At 37.6% G+C, this 22,896-nt stretch overlaps 1 protein-coding gene across 10 annotated transcripts in view; it reads left to right on the top strand.

Annotated features, from left to right (window-relative positions):
- The window catches only part of CTBP1 (C-terminal binding protein 1), a 254,305-nt gene that overhangs the window by 193,157 nt on the left and 38,252 nt on the right, over positions 1–22,896 (top strand). For 6 of the 10 annotated variants that reach the window (XR_010884474.1, XR_010884473.1, XM_067298349.1 and 3 more), the window contains one exon: positions 22,224–22,378. Coding sequence is in view for 8 of the 10 variants with exons in the window: in XM_067298349.1 (XP_067154450.1) it covers positions 22,224–22,378 (155 nt within the window). In the remaining 2 variants the exon portion in view is untranslated. Of the gene's footprint in view, positions 1–16,793; positions 16,883–18,408; positions 18,626–22,223; positions 22,379–22,896 lie in introns of all 10 variants that reach the window. The other 4 variants (XM_067298355.1, XM_067298354.1, XM_067298353.1 and 1 more) reach the window with 2 other exon arrangements.

Genomic DNA, 22,896 nt, shown 5'->3' on the forward strand with positions numbered 1-22,896 from the left:
TCTACCAGACATCTTAATGTGTGTCTAGTGCTTCACTGAATAGTATTAATGTGTATCACAGCCTTTCTCATATTGTTGATTTTCCTGTTCATATAATCAGCATTACTGAGAGAAATGATCTTACTGGTTAACAGCAATTCAGTTTTGTATGAATGTGTTCCCATGCTGACTGGAACTGGCTGGATAATTCTTTCTCTTAAAGTGTTTCTTGGGTAAGAATGATCATGAAGGTACTGACCAAAGCCATGGCAGCATTTTAGGTTTTTACTGTGTCCTCACCAAATTCTCTCCTGCATGCTAAAAGTCTACTACTGCTAGCAGTGCTCCTTTCCTGAGCTGTCTTGTGCTAGGATTCCCACCTTCCATTCCTCTTGCTGGGATTTGATGTGCAAAGTCTCGCTCATGTACCTCTTTAAACATAAATATCTTTTAATATCTATTAAAATATTGTGTGAAGTCCAACATTTTTGCAAAATCAAGTAGGCCAGAAGCTGTGTATTTGAAGATTGTATGTCTAGTTACTTAAAGGACTTCTTACCCTCACCCTCAATCATCACATGTAGCTGATATTGCTGTAACTTTATTCACTGGTTCTAACAGAAGCTGAAAAAGCAACTAAATCTGAAAGTGTCAGAGCCTGTTTGAATTGTTTTGAATTTGCAGATATTTCTTCATGTAGAACCTTTTCTTGTAATCCTAAAACGAAAGCAGCTTCCTATGTCTGCCCTGGTTGGGATTCCCGGTCAGCAGTTTAGCCACCAGAGTGCTATTCCTATGTGATCTTTGAACTCAGTACAGCTAGACAGCAGATTTTTTTTAAAAGCAACATCTAAGAAAATAACCTTTTATCTGTGTGGAGCTGGATGTATTTTAGCCATGCCAGTCTAGATAAAAAGAATGTCTTGCATTTTTTAAAAGCTTGTGGGAGGAGGCTCACAATAGAGGCTCCATTGTACTGTTAGTACTGAGAGTACAGGAAATCACAAATTAGCTATGACGAGAGTATTGCAGGGGAGTTTTAAGTTTACTTAATTCCCATAGTATTGTATGGTTTTGAAAGGGTTTCACAATACACTGCATTTTGGGTTTGGTTGTTTATGTTGTTTATATTTGACAGTCCTCTGTTTGAGGCTTTCTCTTACCATGTCTTTGTTCAAAAGGTTTCATGTTTTTAATCCTTGAATCCAGATGACTTCTTACTGTAAATAGAGGCATACAAATACACTTGGTATTTACCTCATGACCACCCTGCAGCCATCCGAAATTGAAATCTAGCATTATGTATTCAGAACTGAGAATTATCTCGTTTGAGCAAGAAATAAGGAAGGATTTTAAGTAGGAATTTGGGAAGCAGTAAGCTGCAGGCATAACTTTTCCTTTCCTAGCAGATTTTGATTTTGATCCTGCAGGATGTTGAGTTATTCAGCTCCAGTTGATATCAAAGCGAGTTGGAGTGGGCTTACAAAAATCCATAGGATCCTGGCTGCATCCTACCTGCTGAGCCACAGTTGTAATAGGATAACCCTTTTGCTAAAATTTATCCGAAGATAGGTTTGGCTTAGTATCTGCAGTTGAAGAACACATTCTGTGACTTAATTGGAAGATTCAGGATAGTGAGGACTCTCCAAAATCATGAATCATATTTTCCTATTGCCATGACTAAATAAAGTTTACAGTGTTTTTTACTGAGTTGGTGTTTTAGACTCTGAAGTACTGTGAACATTATATTTTTGCCTTTGTTTTGATAACTGCTAGCATCTTCTTTTTGGACTTGCTTTTAAGCCTGTTGATTTTTTGTTTCGGAGCTTCGTGGCTTTGCTAACAAAATTAATGCTTATCTTCCAAAAGAAAAATATTTTCTTATGTGCACAAGAATCAAAAAAAAAAAAGCAAGAAATACAGAATATACTTTATTTTTTGCCTGCCTTACGGATACTAGCTCATAAGCGTGGTAAGGTTTTTAAAGGGTGGGTTATGCAATTCTAGCAACTATAGAAGTCCCTAAAGATTTTCTGTCAAGAGAGAAATTTTTGTGCAAGAGCAAAGGGCCTAAAAGATCATCTAATTCTCTCTCAGGTTTCCAAAGAGAATCAGCAAAGTTTAGTTTTCATTTTAGAAGACTAATTCTAAAAAGAACATTAAATAGTGATTATTTTTATGAATAGTAAAAAAACCTTCTATGTCGTATCTAAGATTTCTTTGGTCCCAAATATGTATGGTGAAAGGAGCAATCTGTGAATAAGCTGTATGATACCTGAGAAACTGCTCACATTTAATTAAGTACATTTTTAAATCAAGTTAGTTAAGCTAGCACCTGCCTTTTCGTGAACTCTAAGTGTAAATTAGGCTTATTTCGCAATTGCATTAAGATATTTTGGAATCAGCAAAACCAAGTCAAAATGTTGTACTTTTCAACCACTTTATATGGCATTTGTGTTCTGGTTTACAGGCCTGTGCTAGTGTAAATCTAACTTTTCTTGTGTGGGATTTGTACCTCTTTATGTAAGTCACTTAACTGAAACACCTATGTTAGGAAATTAATCACCGACGTGAGAACTGAATTACCCTCTTGAGGTGCTTATCTTTTTTCTTCGGTTAAAGAAGCAGCTTAGTGTTATTAAGAGTCTTTGGTAAGAGCTGAAGGAAGATGAAGTGTGGACTTGCTAACTTTCAGGGCAAATTTGGTCTAATTATTGACCAGAGGAGTGGAAGGGAGAGGGGAGCAGACAGCAGTGCTAGCAAATGTGGTAAGTGGCACTGGAATGGCTCAGACAGTCTTGGTCTTCTCCTAATTGCAAGTAGCCCAAGGAGCGACCTGGAATGATTCACTTCACTTCTCTGCACAGTCCCAGCATGCATCGAATGGGAATAATGATACTGACCTCATTTGTAAAAGCACTCCGAGGTCTGTAGAAAAAAGCACTAAGTAAGAGCAGAATTTTGATATTAATGGTGCTCTGAATAGGTGCTTGGTAGATCTCGTTGTTTGTGTCTCATTTTGTCACAGGTAAATGGTTGGGAAGCAGTGTGTTTTTGATTGTGAAATGAATTAATATAAGTGCACTTAAGAAGGCAGCCTGTGGCATGACTGAACACAAGGTCTGTATAAAACATTCTGCTATGACTGAAGGGCTTTTTTTTTTTTTTTTCAAATTAAAAATGTACTTTCCACCATTAAACTGCTTCCTCTTTAAACAGTTAAAAAAAAAAAAAAACTCTTGTATATTTAAATCAGGAAGTTGTATTTCACCAATTAGCTTGACAGGACATGCACGCAAAGGAATCAACAAAATACTGGTAAGTGATCGGGCTGCAGCTCCATATGCTGTATATTGAAATACAGCAATGTTGGGCTAGCACTGAGTACTCTTGATTGTGCTGAGATGCAAAGGTTTGAAGTGGAGACATGATTGCAAGCTATTTTTACTTAACAGTTGAACTTTGGAAGAGAAGAAGTAATGGATAATTTCTTTCAGTTTGAGTTTGCACACTGTATGACTATTAAAAACTTTGAAATGACTGTTAAGTAAAGACAGCTAGTCTAGAAGTGCCAGATGGAAAAGAGCAAGAAAAATGCCTTCTGTTTAAAACAGAGTGGGACATTTTGGCAAGTTTTGTTTTGGGGTCTTCCCCAGGCCATGCAGTTGCTGTGCCTGGATCACTTCTGTGTTACAGTTTGTGTCATGGGGCCAGTTCAGGAACCGGACACGCAGCAGGACATGATTCCATCCCGTTAATTGCACAACAGAACACGAGCTTCCAACAGGACATCTTTGTCCTGTGGTGTTGGTTCTTCATCCCAGCCTAGGACCGTGCCACTGAAATATGGATGGTTCTTTTCTAGTTTCCTACTCAGATTGTCCAGTAGATGCTCTTATGGACACTAGAAACATTTCTGCTATTTTAGAAATGTGCTGGCTTTTTCAGAAGCTGTCGTGGTTTGTGAAATATGATACTGGTTGTTTGGTTTGGCTGTGAGACCCCTTGATTGTGTTCTTTTACAGAGTAGTTGATCATCTTATTACATCCATTATATGTGGATTTAGTTCAAGGCCTGTCAGTTTATACATAACTTGAATTCATTGGAAAATGTGAAAAATGCAGAGTATTCCTCAGTTGGCTAAAATTTTAAAACTGCGTTTTTTCCTGTCAGCGCCTGGAAGGCGGCCAGGTGAAAGTTAACATTCCCACAATACCTTTTCTGGGGGGTAATGGGCAAGTTCAGGACCGCATTCTTTCCTGCGCTTGTATAAACAGCCTGTGCGGTCCAAGGCTATGGGAGAACTATTGCTGAACATGTAATCACTGCTGTTTGCCCACACAGTTGTTGCTCCATTGACGATGATTTTTTTGTATTTTTTATTGTCTCCTGTTTGTATTTAAATAACATGGAGCCTTTACTCTGTTACCGTTTAGGATCTCGCCCTAGGCAGTGCTGTATGAAAAATCAGTGTAATCTACTGATCATTTCATTCACCGTAGTGAATGATGTCAGTAGTCTTTCAAAAACTTGGTAGACGTGTGTCTTTACAACAGTAGAGTCTTGTTGACAGTAGACGAAAAGAGGTGAAGGTCTCCGAAGCTGAACTGACCTTTCATCTCGCTCAACTTGGCCACCTTTGGTCCTTCCAAAACATAGTAGGAGTAAATTGCCAGGGAAGCATGAAGTTGGGTATACAGTTACTGTCTGTTTTGTGCCTGGCTAACAGTTGGATTTTATATCTAGGTACTTTTAGAGTTGCTGAACAGCTCATGTAGTGCAAAGACTATTGCATATGTAGTTAGTCAGGAATACTCAGTGTGTCTTAAGCAATGTGTAGATTTTCTATTTAGGGTCCCAAATATAAATTTGTACTGCCTCATATTAGTAGTTTATATGTGAAGAGCTGCAGAAATAGTGGCCTCTGCTACCAAAACTGTAGTAACGCTTGATCAATTAGCTGTGGACAACCTTAGGCAAAGTTTGGAGAAGGGGATCAGGAATGCAGAGAATTGCAAAGATGCTTAATGTTTAATTTGCATGTTTCTTGGGCTGTGATCTAAACACTGTTGATTTATTTGAAAGTAATCCCAGTGACTTCAGAGTTTTTCAGCTTTGGTCTTCCCTACCAGACTTCAGATTTTTTTTGCATTTAAATGGTAAAGTCTGTCCCAGAAAATGCATGTTTTTTATTATTGATGTTTGTGGAAAAGGGTAACAAGCAACTGTCACATCTGAAAGTTGTGTTTTTACTGAATCCTGAGTTGACAGAGAAAGAAAGTCACTAGTAAAACCCTTGATCTTTCATGCTTTCTGGATAGGGCAGGGCAGGGCCATATAATTATTCCTTTTCATCCATTGATGTCACGGAGGTCCCTATACAGAGTGTAGCTAGTAAATGAACCTAAAATTCATTTCATATAAACTCTAAATCTTGACATGCAGTGTGTAAGTGTGGTGCATGCATATTTTATTTCTGCAGGCCCATTATCACGAAATCTGTATGTTTGTGTGAATAAGAAGACAATAGGACTGGTACAAGCACTTCCAATTTTCTGTTCTCTATTATTCATGCAAAATACAGACAACAGTAAAATACCAATGCATCAAAATGCATTAATGGTGGAATTTCCAGCTTCGAGTTCTGTGACCATAATTTTTCATCAATTTTAAACCTCTGATGCCTTTTAATATGGTTTCAAGAACTAAATAGGAAGAAGAACACTATTGCTTACTTGATAAGATAAAGATGTATTAAGAAGCGCTTTTATTTTCCTGTCTTCAATTTGTATTCATTTATAGCACAGGTTTTATGGACCTCTTAGTTGGACATTATTTATTTCTCTACATTTAAAAGAACAAATACTCAAATTGCTGGTTTTATTGGATATAAATGTCAATAATTTCTTGGAACTAGCTATAGTTAGATCTGTAGCGTTCTTTTCTGTTTAACATTTTTGAGTTTCATTGCTTAAAATAACTGGTTATTCTGTGTGTGTATACATATGTGGATTATGCCAGAATTTTATGAATTTATAATTTATTTTATTTTTTGCACAGAAAGTGGTAGTATCTTTTTAACAGTTGTGAAGCTGAAGTCATTCATATACATACAAAATTTTAATTACATACATCAATTATGTATGTACACACTGATGCGTGAGCTGCTTGTTTGCAGGTAAATATCTGTTCACTCCTAATGTGCTCGGTTTTGCGACTAATACTCAAATAGCAGACTGCCTTACTGTGCAGGCAGCTCTGCTGACTGGTTGCAGAACCACAGTGCAACTCGGTCTGAGTAAGGAGTAAAGTAAGACCTTTGTGGGTAAAAGACAAAAATAAAATTCTAAGGAAAGATGTGCACTGAATAGTAACCTGGGCTTTCTTCTTTACCAACTGTGAAACCTCCGTAAGAATTACTACTATTTTATGAGTGTTCCCTCCTTCTTAATAGGGGTGTTCTGTATCCTGTTTTTCTTGTTGACTAGAGAATGACAGCTTTTAAGTATTGTAATGATGAAGTACCATTAGCTGTACACCGTTCGTGTCTTAAATTGCATCCTTTGTTGTGTTGTTTGCTGTTCCTGTAAAACAGTTGGGTATGGTCAGGATCTTTCCAGCACTTCTGCTTTCTTTTTATTTTCTTGTTTTGTAGGTTATTCGGGGTTTTTTGTTGAATTATATGCATTTCTGTGATCAGTTGGCATGGAAACATGGCTGTTTTATAGGCCAGTTGCTTTTAGCATTAATTTACAGGTACTTGTTTTTGAATGTGAAAATGGAAACCATTTATGTTCTTCATCATTGCCCATCACTAATACTCACATGCTTTCCAGTGCAACATAAATTATCTTTCCTTCTGTCTTAGGGGGAAAAAATGAATTTTTTTAAAGAGGAAAAAAATAATAGAGACTAATACTGTGTTGCATCATGTATACTGTTTTAATAAGTGTGCTCAACATAAAAAAATAATTGAAATATGTAACCAGACAGAATCAACAGAACAAAGCCTATCACCAAATCTTAATTTAAATCCAGAAAGCATGTAAGGCTTTTCAGTACTGCAAAGTCACATCACTAAATTTCTTTTTTATTAATATATTTATTAGTGTTACCCTTCCTTCTCGATTTCAGAAGAACGCTGTTTTCTACTAGAGAGCGATATCAATTGATACTGATATTCTGTGATTTTAGTGAGGTTTGGCAGTTTCTGAGATATCTCATGGGCAAACATAAAACTGTGTTGCAGATTTTTACATAATTAACGCAGCAATATTCTTGGTGATCAGATGATACACGTCAGTGACTGCTTCTGGGAGAAAAACAAGTTCACTGTCATAGAATCAACACAAGGAAGAACAGTTAGACTATATCATTCTTGCAAATGTATAATCATAACTTTCTCCCCAAAACAGTGCAATGACTTGCAGTTTTTTCTCATTTTGATATGTACTGAGTGTCGGTGAGTCCCTTCTCATTTTAAGCTGCTCCAGAAGATGTATTTTTTGTGTCATTTGACTGAAGGTAAAATAACATACAGAAATGGTACTTGTTTGTTCACATTTATAGAAATCTGAAACTGTATCCAAATACTTACTATTTGAAGTATAAATAACTAAATATCTTATATATGGAGATAATTAAATATCTGATATATGTCATAGTCTAAGCGGGCACAAATTGTCTGCTTTCAATGTAGTTGCATTCAAATTCAGTAGAGTCAGATTTAATCTCATTCTAATTTCTAAAAGCTACAGACCACTGTCTGAAAAGCTTTATATAGATTGGATACCTGGAGTGAAAATAAGATTTGAATTAATTTACTTTGGCTCTGACTCCTCCCTCCCTCCTGTTCCAGACTTCAAACACTTACTTCACTATACCAGTTCATAGGCAGCGTGCATTTCATAAACAGAAAGTGAACAAATTGAATTGATTATGTTCATAACTCAGTTTTACATATTTAATAAATAATCAGTTCATCTGGCTTGTCGGCTGTTTCGTTGTACTACTTTTTCTTTATTCCCCAAGTTAAAGTCCATGCAATTCAATTTTAAAAGGATACATCTATGCAAGATTTGTCAAATTTCAATAAAAGTACTAAAAATCTGCAGTTTATAAATGTGTTGTTCATATCACTGTTCGTATTTTGTGAATTTCATGGCGTTACTCAGCAACCATATGGTCCGTTTCCGCCTCACCATATTACCTTTTCTTAATATAAGTATCTCTGGGCAGTAAAAACAAAACCAAAAAATTGTAGGTGAAAACCCCACGTTTTCATGTTTATTGGTCTTTTAAATAACTTCAGTGAAAAATAAATACTTTGCTTTGTACTGAGCCCTTCTACTAGGACTGTTCAGAGCTTTCTCATGGGTCATTTGAAAGCGGCTTTCTCAGAAGTCGAGGAAGACGGCTTAGTACAGGAGGAGAGAACTTTTGTTCTTGCTTACAGCATTTTACAGATCACAGTTTTACTAACCCTAACACAGCTGCAAGCAGAAGTTCGACCGTACCGCTTCCTGTGTGACACTGTCTCGGCCTCGGCGCCAAATAAAACCATTTTTCCCCTCTGCCCCCCCCCCCCATTCCATTCTCTCTAGTAAACAAATGGGTCTGTTTCTTCACGGGGACGAGCGAAAAATAAACGGGCCCCACCCGTGTAAATCTCAGGGTGTGATTGTCAGAGTAGCTGGCGACAAGATGCAATTCTTTCCTGGCTCTTACCAGCTGCTTTGTTTTTCCTGCCCATCCTTCCTTGAAAGCGCAAGTGTGGGGCTGTAATAGCTGTAATGTCTGTCGTCTTCACAGGTAGGCGCCAGGAATGTTTCACCAGATGCTGAATCCAGCTATTGTGGATGGATGTATTTTAACTAAATACGCTTTCATTTATAATATTTCCTTGTGTTATTCACACTAATGAAAGGAGTGATGCGTTTGAGTTTTACCCGCAACGCTCCCAACTCATATTAGCTCTGACTGATGGTATATTTAGGTTTGCGCAGCAATCGCTAGTTGCCCTGTTGTTTTGTCGTAGTTAGGTAGCCCTCAAAATTTATGACAAAGCCTCTAAGTTAAATGTACTTGCTGTTGTTTGATCCCAGCTCTCTGCAGTAAGAAGACAGTGTCTGTCTTGCATTCCTTTATTCACAGGGTGGATATGGTATTCATTGAAATCAAAAGCTTCCTTTCTCTTCAGAAGTCTTCTATGGGCACTTGCCAAACCTCCCATAGAATTAAGCTACTAATCATGTTGTCCTTTAAATATTTTTGACATAAGAGTTATGTTAACCAGTCCTGTTCTTTAATTATCTTTACCTGAAATAGTTGACATGTTTTAAAGAATAAATAGTCGTGCTTGATTTGAGTGCTTTATCTGTGTATTCTGGAAAGTATCTATTGAACAAGGTTGAAAAGAAGTGTGTGAAACACAGAAAGGTATCAGCATGTCACCAGAAGGTTTATATTTTTATTAGCTATGCAGTTTTCAGAATTGCCACTCATTTTGCAAGTAATTAGACTGCTGTGACGTTGTTTTCTAACATTGTACAATACCTACCACAAAGTTAGTTGCCTACAAGGTAATAATGCAATAAAAGTGTTCTAATGATATTTTTTTAAGAAGTTGATAGGTTGCAGCTTGCCTACAAGATAATTTCATACTCACTAGCATTCAAAACCTGGAAAGTAAATTTCTCATGAAAATGCCAGTGGGAAGCCTCTACAATTTTAGTATTATTAACTGTGAGTAGCAGTTCAGAGGCACCCAAAAGGGTCACATTTCACAATATAGTATGGCTTGAGTGTTTATAAGAAGTAGTAATGCTAACTTTTTTTTTTCCCTAAAAGTGTAAGAACATGCAGATGATATTACCTCTTAAAGTATTTAACTCTTGGACAACTCCAGCTCTGTAAAATTTTTCCACTATATATACATACCCGATTTTATCTAGTTTACAGTTTAGACCTAATAAATGAACCTCATCTGGGCTACCCATGTCAAATTTTCGCTGAGAGTTATATTCCAGATTTCATCTGCTGTTCTCAGCCCACTCTTCCTTTCTGCTTTTTGAAACTCGTCCTGATCCAGTCAGGGATAGAAAGAATTAAAAGATTAATCTTTTGGGAAAAGTCTCTGAAGAAAATATTGGAAGAGCTGCAATTTCCTCTGGATTTACTCTGGTGAAATAATAGTTGTGCTCTGAAAGTACCTAATACACAAGAAAAAGTGATAGTAACCCAAGTTAGGGCACAGAGATAATAACTTCTGTTTTTATTATTTTTGTATTGAAACACCTGAACTAATTTGGTTTGCTTTACATTCAGAAAATAGGGAAGTTTAACCTGTTACGAAGACCTGTCACTCTGTTGTTTCTAGATCTCAAGAACAAGAATTAGTTTCATGTCATCCGGTCAGATTTTGGAAAACGGGCATAATGCTCTGGTGATTTCTGGGAGTTATCTGGTGATGCTTCCCGAGTGCCGGGCAAACAGAAGGCTGGCATTGCCTCCCTCCCTCCCGAAACTGCAGCCAGCGGGACTTGCTTTCCAATATCTGTCTGTATCCTGTGTCCATTTTCTGAACACCAGAATAAGCCTCAAAATACTTTCTGAGTTTACTTGCATGAAGTGGGTGATCCTTTGATTATCTTTGCATTACAAAATTCCGAGTCGTCTGAGTGCTTCCTGTGACTATCTGCTTTCAGAAATACAGCGCCGGTGCGAGCCGTCGAGCGCGCTGTTGTTTATCCTGCTGCCGACATTCCCAGTGTTCCTAGTTGGAGTAGGCAGAAAAAACAGAGAGTAAGGTTTCTTATTTTGGAAAGTCCTTATTGATCTAATACATTAGTCTAGTCTCCATTCTAATTGCCTCTCAATCTGTTGTCAATCTGTATTTTGTTTTGGAAGGAAGTTGCGATGGTCTGTTTCTGTAACTGTCCATTTTTCGCAAACTCTACCGCTGCCGAAGTTTGAGGCTGTCACTGAGAGAGGGGGAGATAACATTTGTGTGATGCACATATGTGCCGTGGGCAGATTTTGTAAATGTCTCTGCCTGCAGATTGGTGGACACAGGAGCTATAATAAGTTTATTTTTTAAGATAAAACGCGTATGGAAAATGCTAGAATAAAACTGCAAACTGACTTCTTAACTTTTTTTTGCTGGGAAATGCAATAGTGAATTCATTTTCCAAAATACAGCTCTAGGTTAAAACAAGAATATACAGTTGAAAAGATAAAACCTGTTAAGAAATTTTGCCTATGTGAAGAACGAAGGCTCCCCTGTTGCTGGAGATTTTGTAGCTCTTGAATCAGTAGAATCAGTAACTCCTGTTATAAAATTTTCTTTGAACTGATGTTTTTAGCACTGACGTTTTATGCAATTTGTAGAGAGAGATAGAACATGATTTGTGCCCTGAAAAATGTACAGTTTGAAGCCTTTATCTGCAGACAAAGCAGTTTTATACATGTGAGCAGTCCCTTTTCACATTTGAAATGGTTAAACTACAGAGATTAAAAGAAACATTATAAAGCCAAGTGAAAAAATGCAAATATGGGTCATTTTTAAACACTTCTGACTTTTCACCAGTTCAGTGGAAACAACTTAAAGCGTTCAAAAACCTTCTCCAAGCCCTTTTAGTATGCGATATGTGTGGGAAGAAATATTTTGCTTCTCTCATCAAGTCATGGGAATAACTCCCCATTTTAACTGTGTTTTTCAGTACAGCTTTAACTGCGATATTGGGACCAGAGCCTTTGTAATTGAAACTCAAAACTCTGCTTGAAGAAAAGCTCAGTAGAACAGTTCTCTTACATCATATGCTTTTATTATATTATGATTAAATGTAACATGATAATATAAACCAAGCTTTTGCCTTAAACTGGCTGTTTTATTTGGCTCTTTGACTGTTGTTACTGGCTCATTCTCAGTGCGCTTGTCATTTTTATACATCCTGTTTGCTTACCTTCAAAATGAACATCTTTTTAGAAAATCCTATTTATTCAAAATTGGCTCAGTTAGTATGGGTTGGCCTACCGAATGCACTGGATGGGAAATGGCAGACTGTGATTCCATTGTGCTTCAGCCTTTCTCATTTTCCCTGTTTTAAGATAGAACTGTTCTGTGGCTTGTAATCGTCATCAACCATTTTCTTAATCTTGACGAAGAACAGCAGGGGTCAGTGGTTGTGGGAGGAACTGGAAAGGGAGAGTCCAAGGGAGAGAAATTAAAAAGAGCTTTGAGGAGCCCTTTGCACGGGTTCGGAGTTTGAGAGTCGCTTTGGTGTTTGGAGGAACGTAGCTCACGAAAGAGTTTATTACTCTCATTTGCCAGAAACCTTAATACTGTGTAGAATTGTCCTTTTTTAATTACCCTGATCTTAAGACATATATAGCCCAGGCTTCTAAATATTTTAGCTGTAAAACTTAGGGGAAGTTTCTAGCTCTCCTCCCTAAACAAAAGTCTTTTTTTTTTAACTGGAAGTATTGCTACCACAAATAGCACCGTGATTTTCAGCTGAAAGGAAGATGAATCACATTAGAAGCTTTCCTAAAAAAAAAAAAAAAAAAAAAAAGTTGTAAAGATAAGACAGCTAAGTATTCATGTAGAATAGTTCAGTACTGTTATTTTTAGTGTCATTTGAGTGTGTTCTGCTGACCTCAAAAAATTAAACCTTGTGAAACTAATTTGATATCCAAGGCCCCACACTTGCTTATCTTCAGGTTTTTTTGATAAGGAAAACAAGGTGTGCCCCAGGTAATAGTTTAACGTTCTTGGCCAAAGTACAGGTGTGCTGTTAGAAAAATTGCTCTCAGTGTTTGGGATCAGAATAAAGGAAGTCTTTGATGTTGGCTCCTCTTGGGTTACTGGGTTTCTTTCTCTGAGGGAGCATCCTGCGCAACACCTAAAATGTAGGAAGAGCACAAAGAATAGCCATCCTGACAGGCTGTGTTCAGCAGTTATACTCTGTAATACATCACTGGCAGTGTCTTTAAAACATGATGTGAAATTAATGCTCACAAAAGTGACTGCATTCACAGCCCTAGAAAATGTTATTTTCTTCCCAAAGCATACATACAGCTCGGGGAGTGGGTTCAAAACAAAACCTGCTGGAGTGATGTGACTTACTGTAGGAGAAATATTTTAGGAGTAGAGATAGATTTATTTTTATTTTTTTAACTTCCTTTCTAGTTCACATACATAATATTCTACAGACAGATCAAGAGTAATTCCTTGAGTGTTCCACATTCTAAATTTATATTATATGGATGTTCAGCCTATATGAAATTCCCAGCAAAGACACCAGCTCTGATAACATGGTAAAAGAAAGTATTGCTTACTCGCTTCTTTGTATTGAGTGCATTTCGCTTCATGTGGAATTAAGCCCTGTTTTGCCAACCTGTTATAGGCTTGTGCTCTGTCTCCTGATTGTCTTCAAAAGCAGCCAGTCCTGCATCTTCTGGGGAAAGTGTCTTAGTATATCTTGGCATGATCTATATTGTTACTGGAATGGCGAAGGGAGTTAATCATTCTGCTCCCATTAAAATTGTTGAAGCAGATTGTTTTTCCAGTTCCTGTCAGGAGGGGTTTTCTAGCCTTTAAAAAAAAAAAAAGAGAGAAGGAAAAAGTCATACCCAACCTATAAAGTTTATAGGGTAACGTGTAAGCTCCGTTATATTTTAAACTAAAGTTCGGGTGTGTCTTGGGCTATTTTCTTTTTTCCCCTGCAGTTGCTATTTATTAACCTACTCCATGGTAGCTGTCTCGGGAGTTGGTGACAGTAGTTATATACGGGGAATATGGTGCATTGTAGGAATGTCTTTGATGCAAGCTTGATTCATGCGTTCGGTTTTCTGTTTTAGAGAGATTGTCTCATCCGTAACTAGGAAAGAAGCTGATGTCAATAGTTAGAATTATGGGCAAAAGTGACTGCTGAAGTGTGTCATAATTTTCACGTTCTTTGATTCTTCGTTGTATATATTGTACTGAGTTTCACTGCATTGCTTCCTGTTAGTTATAAAGGAGTTTGTGGCTTAAGCCACAGTCTGCAGGCAGGGGCATTTCACAGTCACCTTCAAACTGGTGTTCGAAGTAATAAATGTGGCAGCCTTAGCCAAAATTCCTCTGAAGCTGGGATTAATGGAAGTGTACTCAGCTTGGGCAGTTCCACCATTTGAGATATGTTTCTAATTTTTTTCCTCCTTCCTTTTCTTCTTACTTAATAAAGTCAAAAATACTTGAAACCCAGTAAAGTCTTTACTGTGGACGGGCACTGAAATGCTGCATATCAAGGGAAAGCTCTGTTCTTCAGATTGTTTTTCCTTTTTGTGGCATTTGCCTTCATGTAGCTGTTATTTTAAAATGGCACCTCTACAATACTGTATTTGGTATATCTTTTACTGCTAATACTTACACTTACTTGGTTTAGTGTTTGATGTAGTTATTACTGAATATTGTGGTTTAATTTGCTTTTTAACCTTCATAGACAATTGAAACATTTTTTTACAGTAACGCTTTGTTATTACCGCTTGTTCATTTGACATTAAATAGGTGTGATTCATATTTTCAGACTTATTTGAAAAGCATTGGTTAAGATTAGGCATATCGTTATAGCATGCTCATAATATATCATTTGAGTAATTTTTTTGATAGATGTGCCGTACTTCCTGCTAGTTTTCACATGGATGTTTGAAGTAAATGTGTAATTAATACAAAACGTTGCCAGATGATTTTGTTTCCACTAACAGAACTTTATTTCTGATCATAGGCTTCAAAATTTCTCTGGTAGGAAGTTCATTTTTTGTACCCTGACAAGCGTTGAGGGTTTTGAGACATGCTGACAGACATTAGAGAAAAAAAAGCAGAATTACTAGATGTTTAAAAAGGATTACTTAGACAATGCTTCTAAAAATTAACCATATTCTCACAGTTACGAGACCATAATATCTGAGTGTGCCACATTTATTTTCTGTGCAAATATGGAGGAGTAATGAGGAATCTTGATTACCACTAACAGCAGGGAAAATGTAGAATTTTCTAAATAGAAATCATTGACCTATTTTGTTTAGATTGTGCCAGAAGGGAAAATCAAGCAAGATAGTTGTATCAAAATGTTCTGTTTTGAGGGCTTTGTGTTGTATGATGTAGCAATCTGCTTGGGTACCGATTTCCTGCAAGGGGTAAAGTAAAGATGTGATGCGTGTATTAAGTCCAAGTACCCATGGAAGTCTATGAACCAGGGTGGTAACTATGTAGTAAAGTTGGTTACGTATTTTATATAAGCGAAAGAGCTGTGAATGTCATGGAGAGAGCCTTTGGGTGTATTTCAGTCTTTGCAATTAGCAGGAGGATATAAATGGGTGTGACTGCTTTGCACATCGTTGGGTCAGCCCTGCACCGGAAACCACTCTTATTTTTCTTGGTCTCTTGCAAATTAAAAAGAAAAGAAGGAAGATGACTTGTTTTTACTGCATTTGGGTAAATAAAAAGCATAGAGTGCAATAGCATCCATTAGCTATGCTTTGTTTCGGTAAAGTTTCAGCGTGTTTAGCATTAACCTTTAAGCCCTGTAGACTGTCAGTAGACATATGCATAAGGTGAATCTTAGGCTTAGTCTTCTCTTATATGTACATTGTAAGGTGCAGGTCTTATTTCTTTGAAAATCAGTTTGGGATTGTTTCTGTTAATTTCAGTAAAACTTGCAGCAGGTCCCTAAAATCTCAAGAAGTCCAGCCAGAAACATTAAATGGAGGGGGGAAATAAAAGTCCATCTGCTAGGTGAGGCAGGCTTCCAAGCCCAGCTTTCACCCATGCCCTGTTTGGTGGTGGTCTTCATGAACCCCCCTGCCACCATCAAAAAGAAATATCGTGGGAGATTAACTCCTGAGTTGCACTGAAGACGGTGGCGAAGGATGGTGGCGCTGATTCTGGAGGAACCAGGAGATTTTAGTGTCAGATAGCATATATTTTAGAGGCTGAATATCAAAATGATGAAGACTGTTAAACGTGCTTTTTCTCTCGCATGCGTTTCACTGATCAGTATACCCGCACTGTATTTCTAAGCTTGTTGCTACTTGCCTGATTTTAGAGTTTTGTTCCACCTTGATTCTAAGTGTCGCTTGAGGCCGTGCCACACCAAACACGACTGTCAAAACAGAGTCCCAAATTTAAAAATTCATCATGTACCATAAACCATAAAACATGACTATGCATGGCATTTCCAGTAATTTTTATAGCGCATATTGGCAAATCTAATTCGTAACAGCTTCTGCGGTCATGTTATGAGTGGGATTTTTTTGCTTGTTTTGACAACATTTTACTTGAGTTAGCGTAAACATTTATTATGAAAAACATCTAGTTTTTTGAGGACTTGGGATAGATAAGTGACAACCTTGACCAAATTTACAGCCTAAGTAAGAATATAAGGTAAAACTAGATGCTGTAGGGGTTAATTCTCATGTTAATGTGCAAGACTAAATTAGTTGAATGTCCAACCTGTCATTTTAGGGTCCTGTTTTTGTAAATGTTAATTGTTTTGGTTTTTTCGTTGTTTGCATTTTGTTGAAAATGTAAATCACTTTGATATTTTACAGTGCATAGGGGAAGTTTTGTAGGAAAAATTCTTTTAAAAGGACATTGTCAAGGAACTTTTCCTGCTTATTTCATCTTTCACACTTGTTTCTAAGAACGCCAAGAAACTTGAAAATGCAAACGCTCTCATTTCCAGTGCTGCTCTCCCATTTCATGTGCATATTGGTTTGTCGTTATAGGGTTACTCATAAGTGTTGTGCTTTTTGGCATTGATGTATTTTTCAGAAAAAAGAATTGAAGCATTTGTTTTGAAAAAAGAAAAACACATTTAAAGAATTACATGGACTTTGCAAACAGATTTAAGAAAATGAAAGGTAGGTCAAATTTTCGGCCTACAAACCTGACAATGTCCTTTAATTTTAACATTTATGCCTTTTTTGAGAGACATTCTTGATTCTTACAATGTTATATTGATCAGTGGCAGAAAAATGTAAAAGTGACATTGTTAATCTTTGTTAATAACTCGTCTTGTTGCCTTGCAGTATGTTTTCTGTTCTCTTGTCAGCAAATGGCTTCAATTGAAAACCTACATTGAGATCACTGTTATTTGTGTAACGGGATCGCTTTAGTTACTGTCGGTTTGTAACAGAAATGGTTGTTTTGGAAAAGATTTAAAATGATCAAAGCCTAGACCGTGTCAGGGGGAAGTTTCTTACCCTGCAGTTGTCAGCATGTCTAATTTTATTTGCTTGAATGTGCCCCTTGGAACGCAGTGTGCGGAGGTGCGTGCCCTTGTTTCAAGAGTGGCAGGAGGCGCAGGTACGACTTGGGAGCGGGGAGGAAACTAGAGCTTTGGTGTAGGTCGTCTTTTCTTTCAGCTTTAAGAAAATATATCTCATGATGAGTTTGGGCTGATAATTTAAACCCCCCCCCCCCCCCCCAATGCTGTCAGAGGTACGGAGGCAGTAGTTCAAGAGCTTTCCTCTCCCATTTTGGTGGCCAAGTTGGGTGATAAGTTCATTAATCCTCTGACAGCACAGTCACTTGAGTTGCTTGTGCACCGGGCTGACCTCATATCAGGTTCTGTAGCTGAAAGCTGCTTTTCAGTTTTTCAAGATTTTTCTCTAAAAAACAGACTAGGATGAGATTTTGCTGTTTTTTGTTGTTGTTTGTTTGTTTGTTTTAAGAGCAGCTAGCCCAAATTGCAGCCTAAAAAAGGCGCTCTTCTGTTGTCCGTATGTAGCTCTTCAGTACGTGGCTAAGTTCTCTGACTGTGTGTGTGCGCGTGCGCGTGCGTGTGTATATTGTACATGGCATTATTTTAGAAAAATTCCAACAGTCGCTGACACAGTAGCTGCTGCTGAGGCAGGAGCTTTACTACCAGACATTTTCCACATTGTGGGGGGGAAAAAAGCGCCACAGTGCCACTAAATAGCTGGATTGAGCTGTCAGGAAAACCTTTTATCTTGAATACATTTAGATAACCTTAAGGGCCTGACTTATACCCAGCAAGTTCGGAGTTAAGGCTTCTCACTCTACCTTCAATACTCACTGCAGCGCTTGGCTTTCCAGCACCGGTGGTATTGGAGATCCCACACCATCCTCAGACCCCTGCTCACCTAGGCCAAACACTTACCACGCGAGCGGTGCCGGCCGTTGCGGGTGCGGGTGTTTGCAGCAGCCGCTGTCCTGCGCGGGGCTGCGCGCCTCCTGACAGCCCGCTGATTTCAGTGGGGTGTTGATGGATGGGGGCAGCCCGGCAGGGGTGGTGGCGAGCTGCAGCGAGAGGGGGAAGGGGGCAGGTGCAGTGAGAAGCTTTAACTTTGAGTCTTCTGGCTTCTGTGCGCACCAGTCAGACCCTTAATGTTGTTTTAATGTATTTTTTGTGTTTAATTTTTAGTAAAAATTTGAACACGATCCAGGCTACAGAGGTTGCAGTGGATAAGAAGTTTAAAAGCTTTGGTTCAAGATTGCAGGAGGCTGCGAGAAAAGTTAAAGACATGGAAATGAGGATCGAATGACAGGCTGCTATTTTGCCTCAGAATACTGAAGATTGTAAAGCATTGAGAAATCGAATTCATGACCCTGGAAATCAAGCTCAGATTAAGAAATGTCAGGTTGGTAGGGGTTCCTGAAAGTCTGAAGTTAGGGTAAATTCCCATAATAAATAATAAAGGTTCTAAGATACGGGGGTGGATGGTATAATTTTTATTATCTGTGTTATGTACAATGCTATACCATATACCTGAGTAAGCCAACTAAGTAAATTTCTTTTTTTTTTTTAAATAAGTTTCATGTTTGTGGTGCAGAATGTCATTTTTGACTAGTTTACAGTTATTCCTCTCTGGCACTGAGTTGCATGATTTACTGTCAATGCAGGCATGGAAAATATTGCTCTTAAATACACATTGCTTTATCCTGCCACACTAAGGGTCTGCTGTAAAACCAACCACGTGGTGCAGCGTGACATTTCTAGATAAGGAACAGGCAGAATGTGTCTAAACGGTGGAAGAAACATTTTTTGTTCAGAAGGTTCCGATTCATAGCGAAACTGTGTCTTTTGAAATGTAAACTTTAAATAGAGACTGCCACTGTGATTAGGTTACCGTAAGTTTACTTAAGTGTTGAGCTATTGTCTGTAGCTCAGTGATAGGGTATTTAGGCAGAAAGATTGTGCAAGAGGAAGTCTATGCTGGAGTTCAGAAAGGATTTTGGCAAGCGAGGTATTTGTAGTGTTTTCATGGTCAAGGTCACTGGGTATATTTGAGTTCTGAGGAGTCTATTAACAGGACCAAGTCTGAGATTTTCTTGGGTAAAAATATCCTTCTACTTATTTTTCTGACTTTCATTTCTGTACTCTGGGCCTGGGTCTGGCGTACCACTTAATCACCAGCATTAGGCAAGAGTAGCTTAGTTAAAATCAATAGTGGCCTAAGGGAAAAATAAGCCACACTCTCACATATTTTCGAGGATTTTTTTATTATTATTATTATTTTTTAAGTTGTGTTCTGTCATACTGTGTTTTATGCTTTTTAAAGAGTAGTTCTAGTCAGAAAAGTGATTCTTAAAACGACAATTTTTTAATCTCATCTTCTGTTCTCTATAGTTTTGGACTTTCTGTGCTCTTCTGTTGGCAGAGATGCTTTAGTTGCAGCTATAAGGGAATCAGCTATACCATATTCTTCCTTAATCACCTTCAACAGTTATCAAAGTTATATTTTCTTTTTTTTATTTTAGTTAGGGCTTAAACTTGTCATTCAGATCTGACTTTGCTGGACTGGCAGAGATGATGACCATAGCATTTCATTTGTAAAAGGAGCACTGTTTATGCTATTCGATATGAATAGGACTTGCAATGCCATTTTACATTTATGTTTCAAAATGTAATGGCATTTTATTAATATTATTACATGTATTATTTTGAAAGAGACATAAGTAGGTCTATAACATCCTTTATTTTAGGGTATTTCTAAATATATTTAATATGGGGTTTTATAATTAAGTTCCTATTAAAGAGCAGTAATTATTCTCTGGATAACTGTGTAGCATTTACACTGTATTCACGTTATGTTTGTGTCCTGTACCACATTATTAGAATGTGGTTAATTTATTAAAAATATGACTGGTGTATAGGGAATGTGGCTCTTTCTGGTTCATACAAGTAACAACAGTAAGATAGCAAGATGCAGAATTTTAAAAAGTTGTATTAAAAAGGCTTCCATTTAATTTTGGTGGCTGGATATAAAGTGCTAGTTTATAGAAATAATCAGTGAATTTTTTCTGTGCATCAGAAGTACTTCTAAGGATGTCTGTTGCAACAGAGGTTAGGAGCTGATGCGCTTAAAGAGTTTTCATGAGTATCCTCCCCACAGCAAGCATTGCTGGGGAATATTTTAACATCTGAAATGCCTGTCAGCTATGGTGTGAACACTGCGGTTGCAGCCCATAGGCATAATCAGTTGTTGGGAGATGCTGGGACTAGAACAAAAAAGAAACCAATGCATTTAAGCAGTGACAAAATACAAAATAACTGGTTAGGATCTGTTGCCTTCATGTCCTGAGTCTGAGAGCTCCTTTTGCTGTTTGCTGCTGAATAAGCAATTAAAAGTGTATTGTACAGTTACAATTAAATTAAAGCTAGCTGCAATTTCTAGAAGCTTTCCGGTTGAGGTGCTAGCTAAAACAGCATGGATATAGGAAAACTTCCAATCTCCCTGCTTTAATCTTCAAGTGTAAAACTGTTTGAATAGGTAATAAAATTTAAATGCCAGATTGTGGTAGGGATCATTTTGAGTTTGATGGGGTGAACACAAAACTTATGGGTGCAGCCTAGGCAGTAAATTGAGATATTGAGGGTAACAGTGTCCTTAGTTGTACTCGTTCAGCCTCAGACCTGCATTTCATCCCAGTGAGGAAATAAAACGCTCCTTCCGGTGACTGGCAAAAATCCCTTTTCCCAGCAGCTGGATTCCTTTACCGGGTATCTTGTATGTGGAGGCGACAGTCCCTCGGGGTTTGCTTTTTGATCCAGTCTGGGACTTAACATGCAGGGATTTCTTGCAGGAGATAGCTGGGGAATCCCAGTCTTTTGCTTTAGGGTTACACTAACTTGTATTATCAAACAATAAGGGAAGTTTTAAATTCACACTGCAACAAATGTGTGTAACCAAAATCTGTATACAAGAAATATCTGGCCTGAATCTCTTTGCAGTGTTTTAAACTGTTTGTTTTGAAAGAGGAAAAAAATCACATACTCTATTCTTGTTTTCATTTTTCCTTATCTCTATAGGAAGTCCCTTTTTTCCACCCATACTTAACTACTTTTGTATAAAAGTAGTGGTTTAATATTATTGCTCTGTATACTTATAGCATCTATATTGTTAAAAAGATGCTCTCAAAATATGTTGTTGTAAGGATTACTTTTCATTTTAAGACTCTACAAAGAGGATATATGTGAAGCCTGCACTTTCAACTGTTTTTTCTTCCTCAAGTATTAAACACCTGTATTTCTTTGTTGCTGTACAATGTTCCCCTAAGTGTGGTGTTGATTTAGGAATGGGTGTTTTGTTCATATTTTGTCAGAGAGGTTTTGATGGGGGATTATGTATGATGTGTTTATTTGACTAAGTCATACAAAAGTGTCTCATAAAATTTATAAGTCTAAGCAGATCTATGTAGATCAGTATTAAGCTTTTATACTTTGACATTGGGTCTTCAGTAGATATAAATTTTTGCAGTAATAATTTTTTCAGTGTGATTTTATTCTCAGCAGACGAGTATCATATATGTAAATTGAATACTCACTGCATTGCTTATGGTATTCCATAAGTTATGCTCTTGCTGGCCTGGACAAGATTTTTTCTCACTCTGTCTAGAGCTTACAAAGTGTGGAATCCAATCAAACTATAAATCTTGGTTACGACTGCACAGACACTTTTGATAGTGCAGTAAGGATGTCTCTTTACAAAACAAGTTTACTGTTCCCCTGGTGTTTTCTTTCACCTTCTGTTTTCAGCCTCTTGAGCCCCCATAGCATTTTTATCTCTCAGCTCTTATTTTCTTTATTTTGCTTGTTACGATCGTAACTCTGTTCCTGTTTTAGTGGCTTCAGTCCTTGAAATCTTTTCCTGTTATCCGAATGCACAGACTAGCTGTAATCTATTTTTTATTAGATTATCATGGCTTGAATAACACTTTTTCTCTGTTTCTTCATAGGCATTCGACCCCCGATCATGAACGGGCCCATGCACCCGCGCCCTTTGGTAGCATTGCTGGATGGCAGGGATTGTACAGTAGAAATGCCTATTCTGAAGGATGTAGCCACAGTGGCATTTTGTGATGCTCAGTCTACACAAGAAATTCATGAAAAGGTAATACTACACTGTGATATGGTATAAGTGTTTTAGAAAACAAAATGCAAATATTTTTATGATTACAAGCAGAGAGACTGTTCTGTGTTAGCTATGGCAGTGCGTTAGCTCTTGCAGTTTGGTTAACAGTCGCGGTTATCTGAGTTAGTAATTTAACTGACCATTTCCAATAAATGACGAACGCAAAAATGCCTGTGTTGAAATACACTCCTGTGCAGCGTGTCTTTCGTTGGATGTTGTTTAGTATGCTTACCTGCTGAATATAGTGGAATTAGATGCATGGAGAAAGTTAATCTGGGAGAAAAGTATCTTTATATGATATTTTGAAATGCTTCTTGGAAACGCTGTTGATGAGCCTTTGACTGGAAAGCCGAATGCAAGTATTGGATTGGCTGTGCTAAGAACTTTCGAACTTCTCTGCTTCGCCAAGGAATCGTGCAAATGAAGGTAGGAGGCTGCATGCACTGAGAACTGACACCTCAGAAAAGTGTTTCAAAACAAATACTAATCAAAACTTA

The sequence above is a fragment of the Apteryx mantelli genome, chromosome 5 (genome assembly GCF_036417845.1).
Source record: "Apteryx mantelli isolate bAptMan1 chromosome 5, bAptMan1.hap1, whole genome shotgun sequence".
Taxonomy (NCBI): domain Eukaryota; kingdom Metazoa; phylum Chordata; class Aves; order Apterygiformes; family Apterygidae; genus Apteryx; species Apteryx mantelli.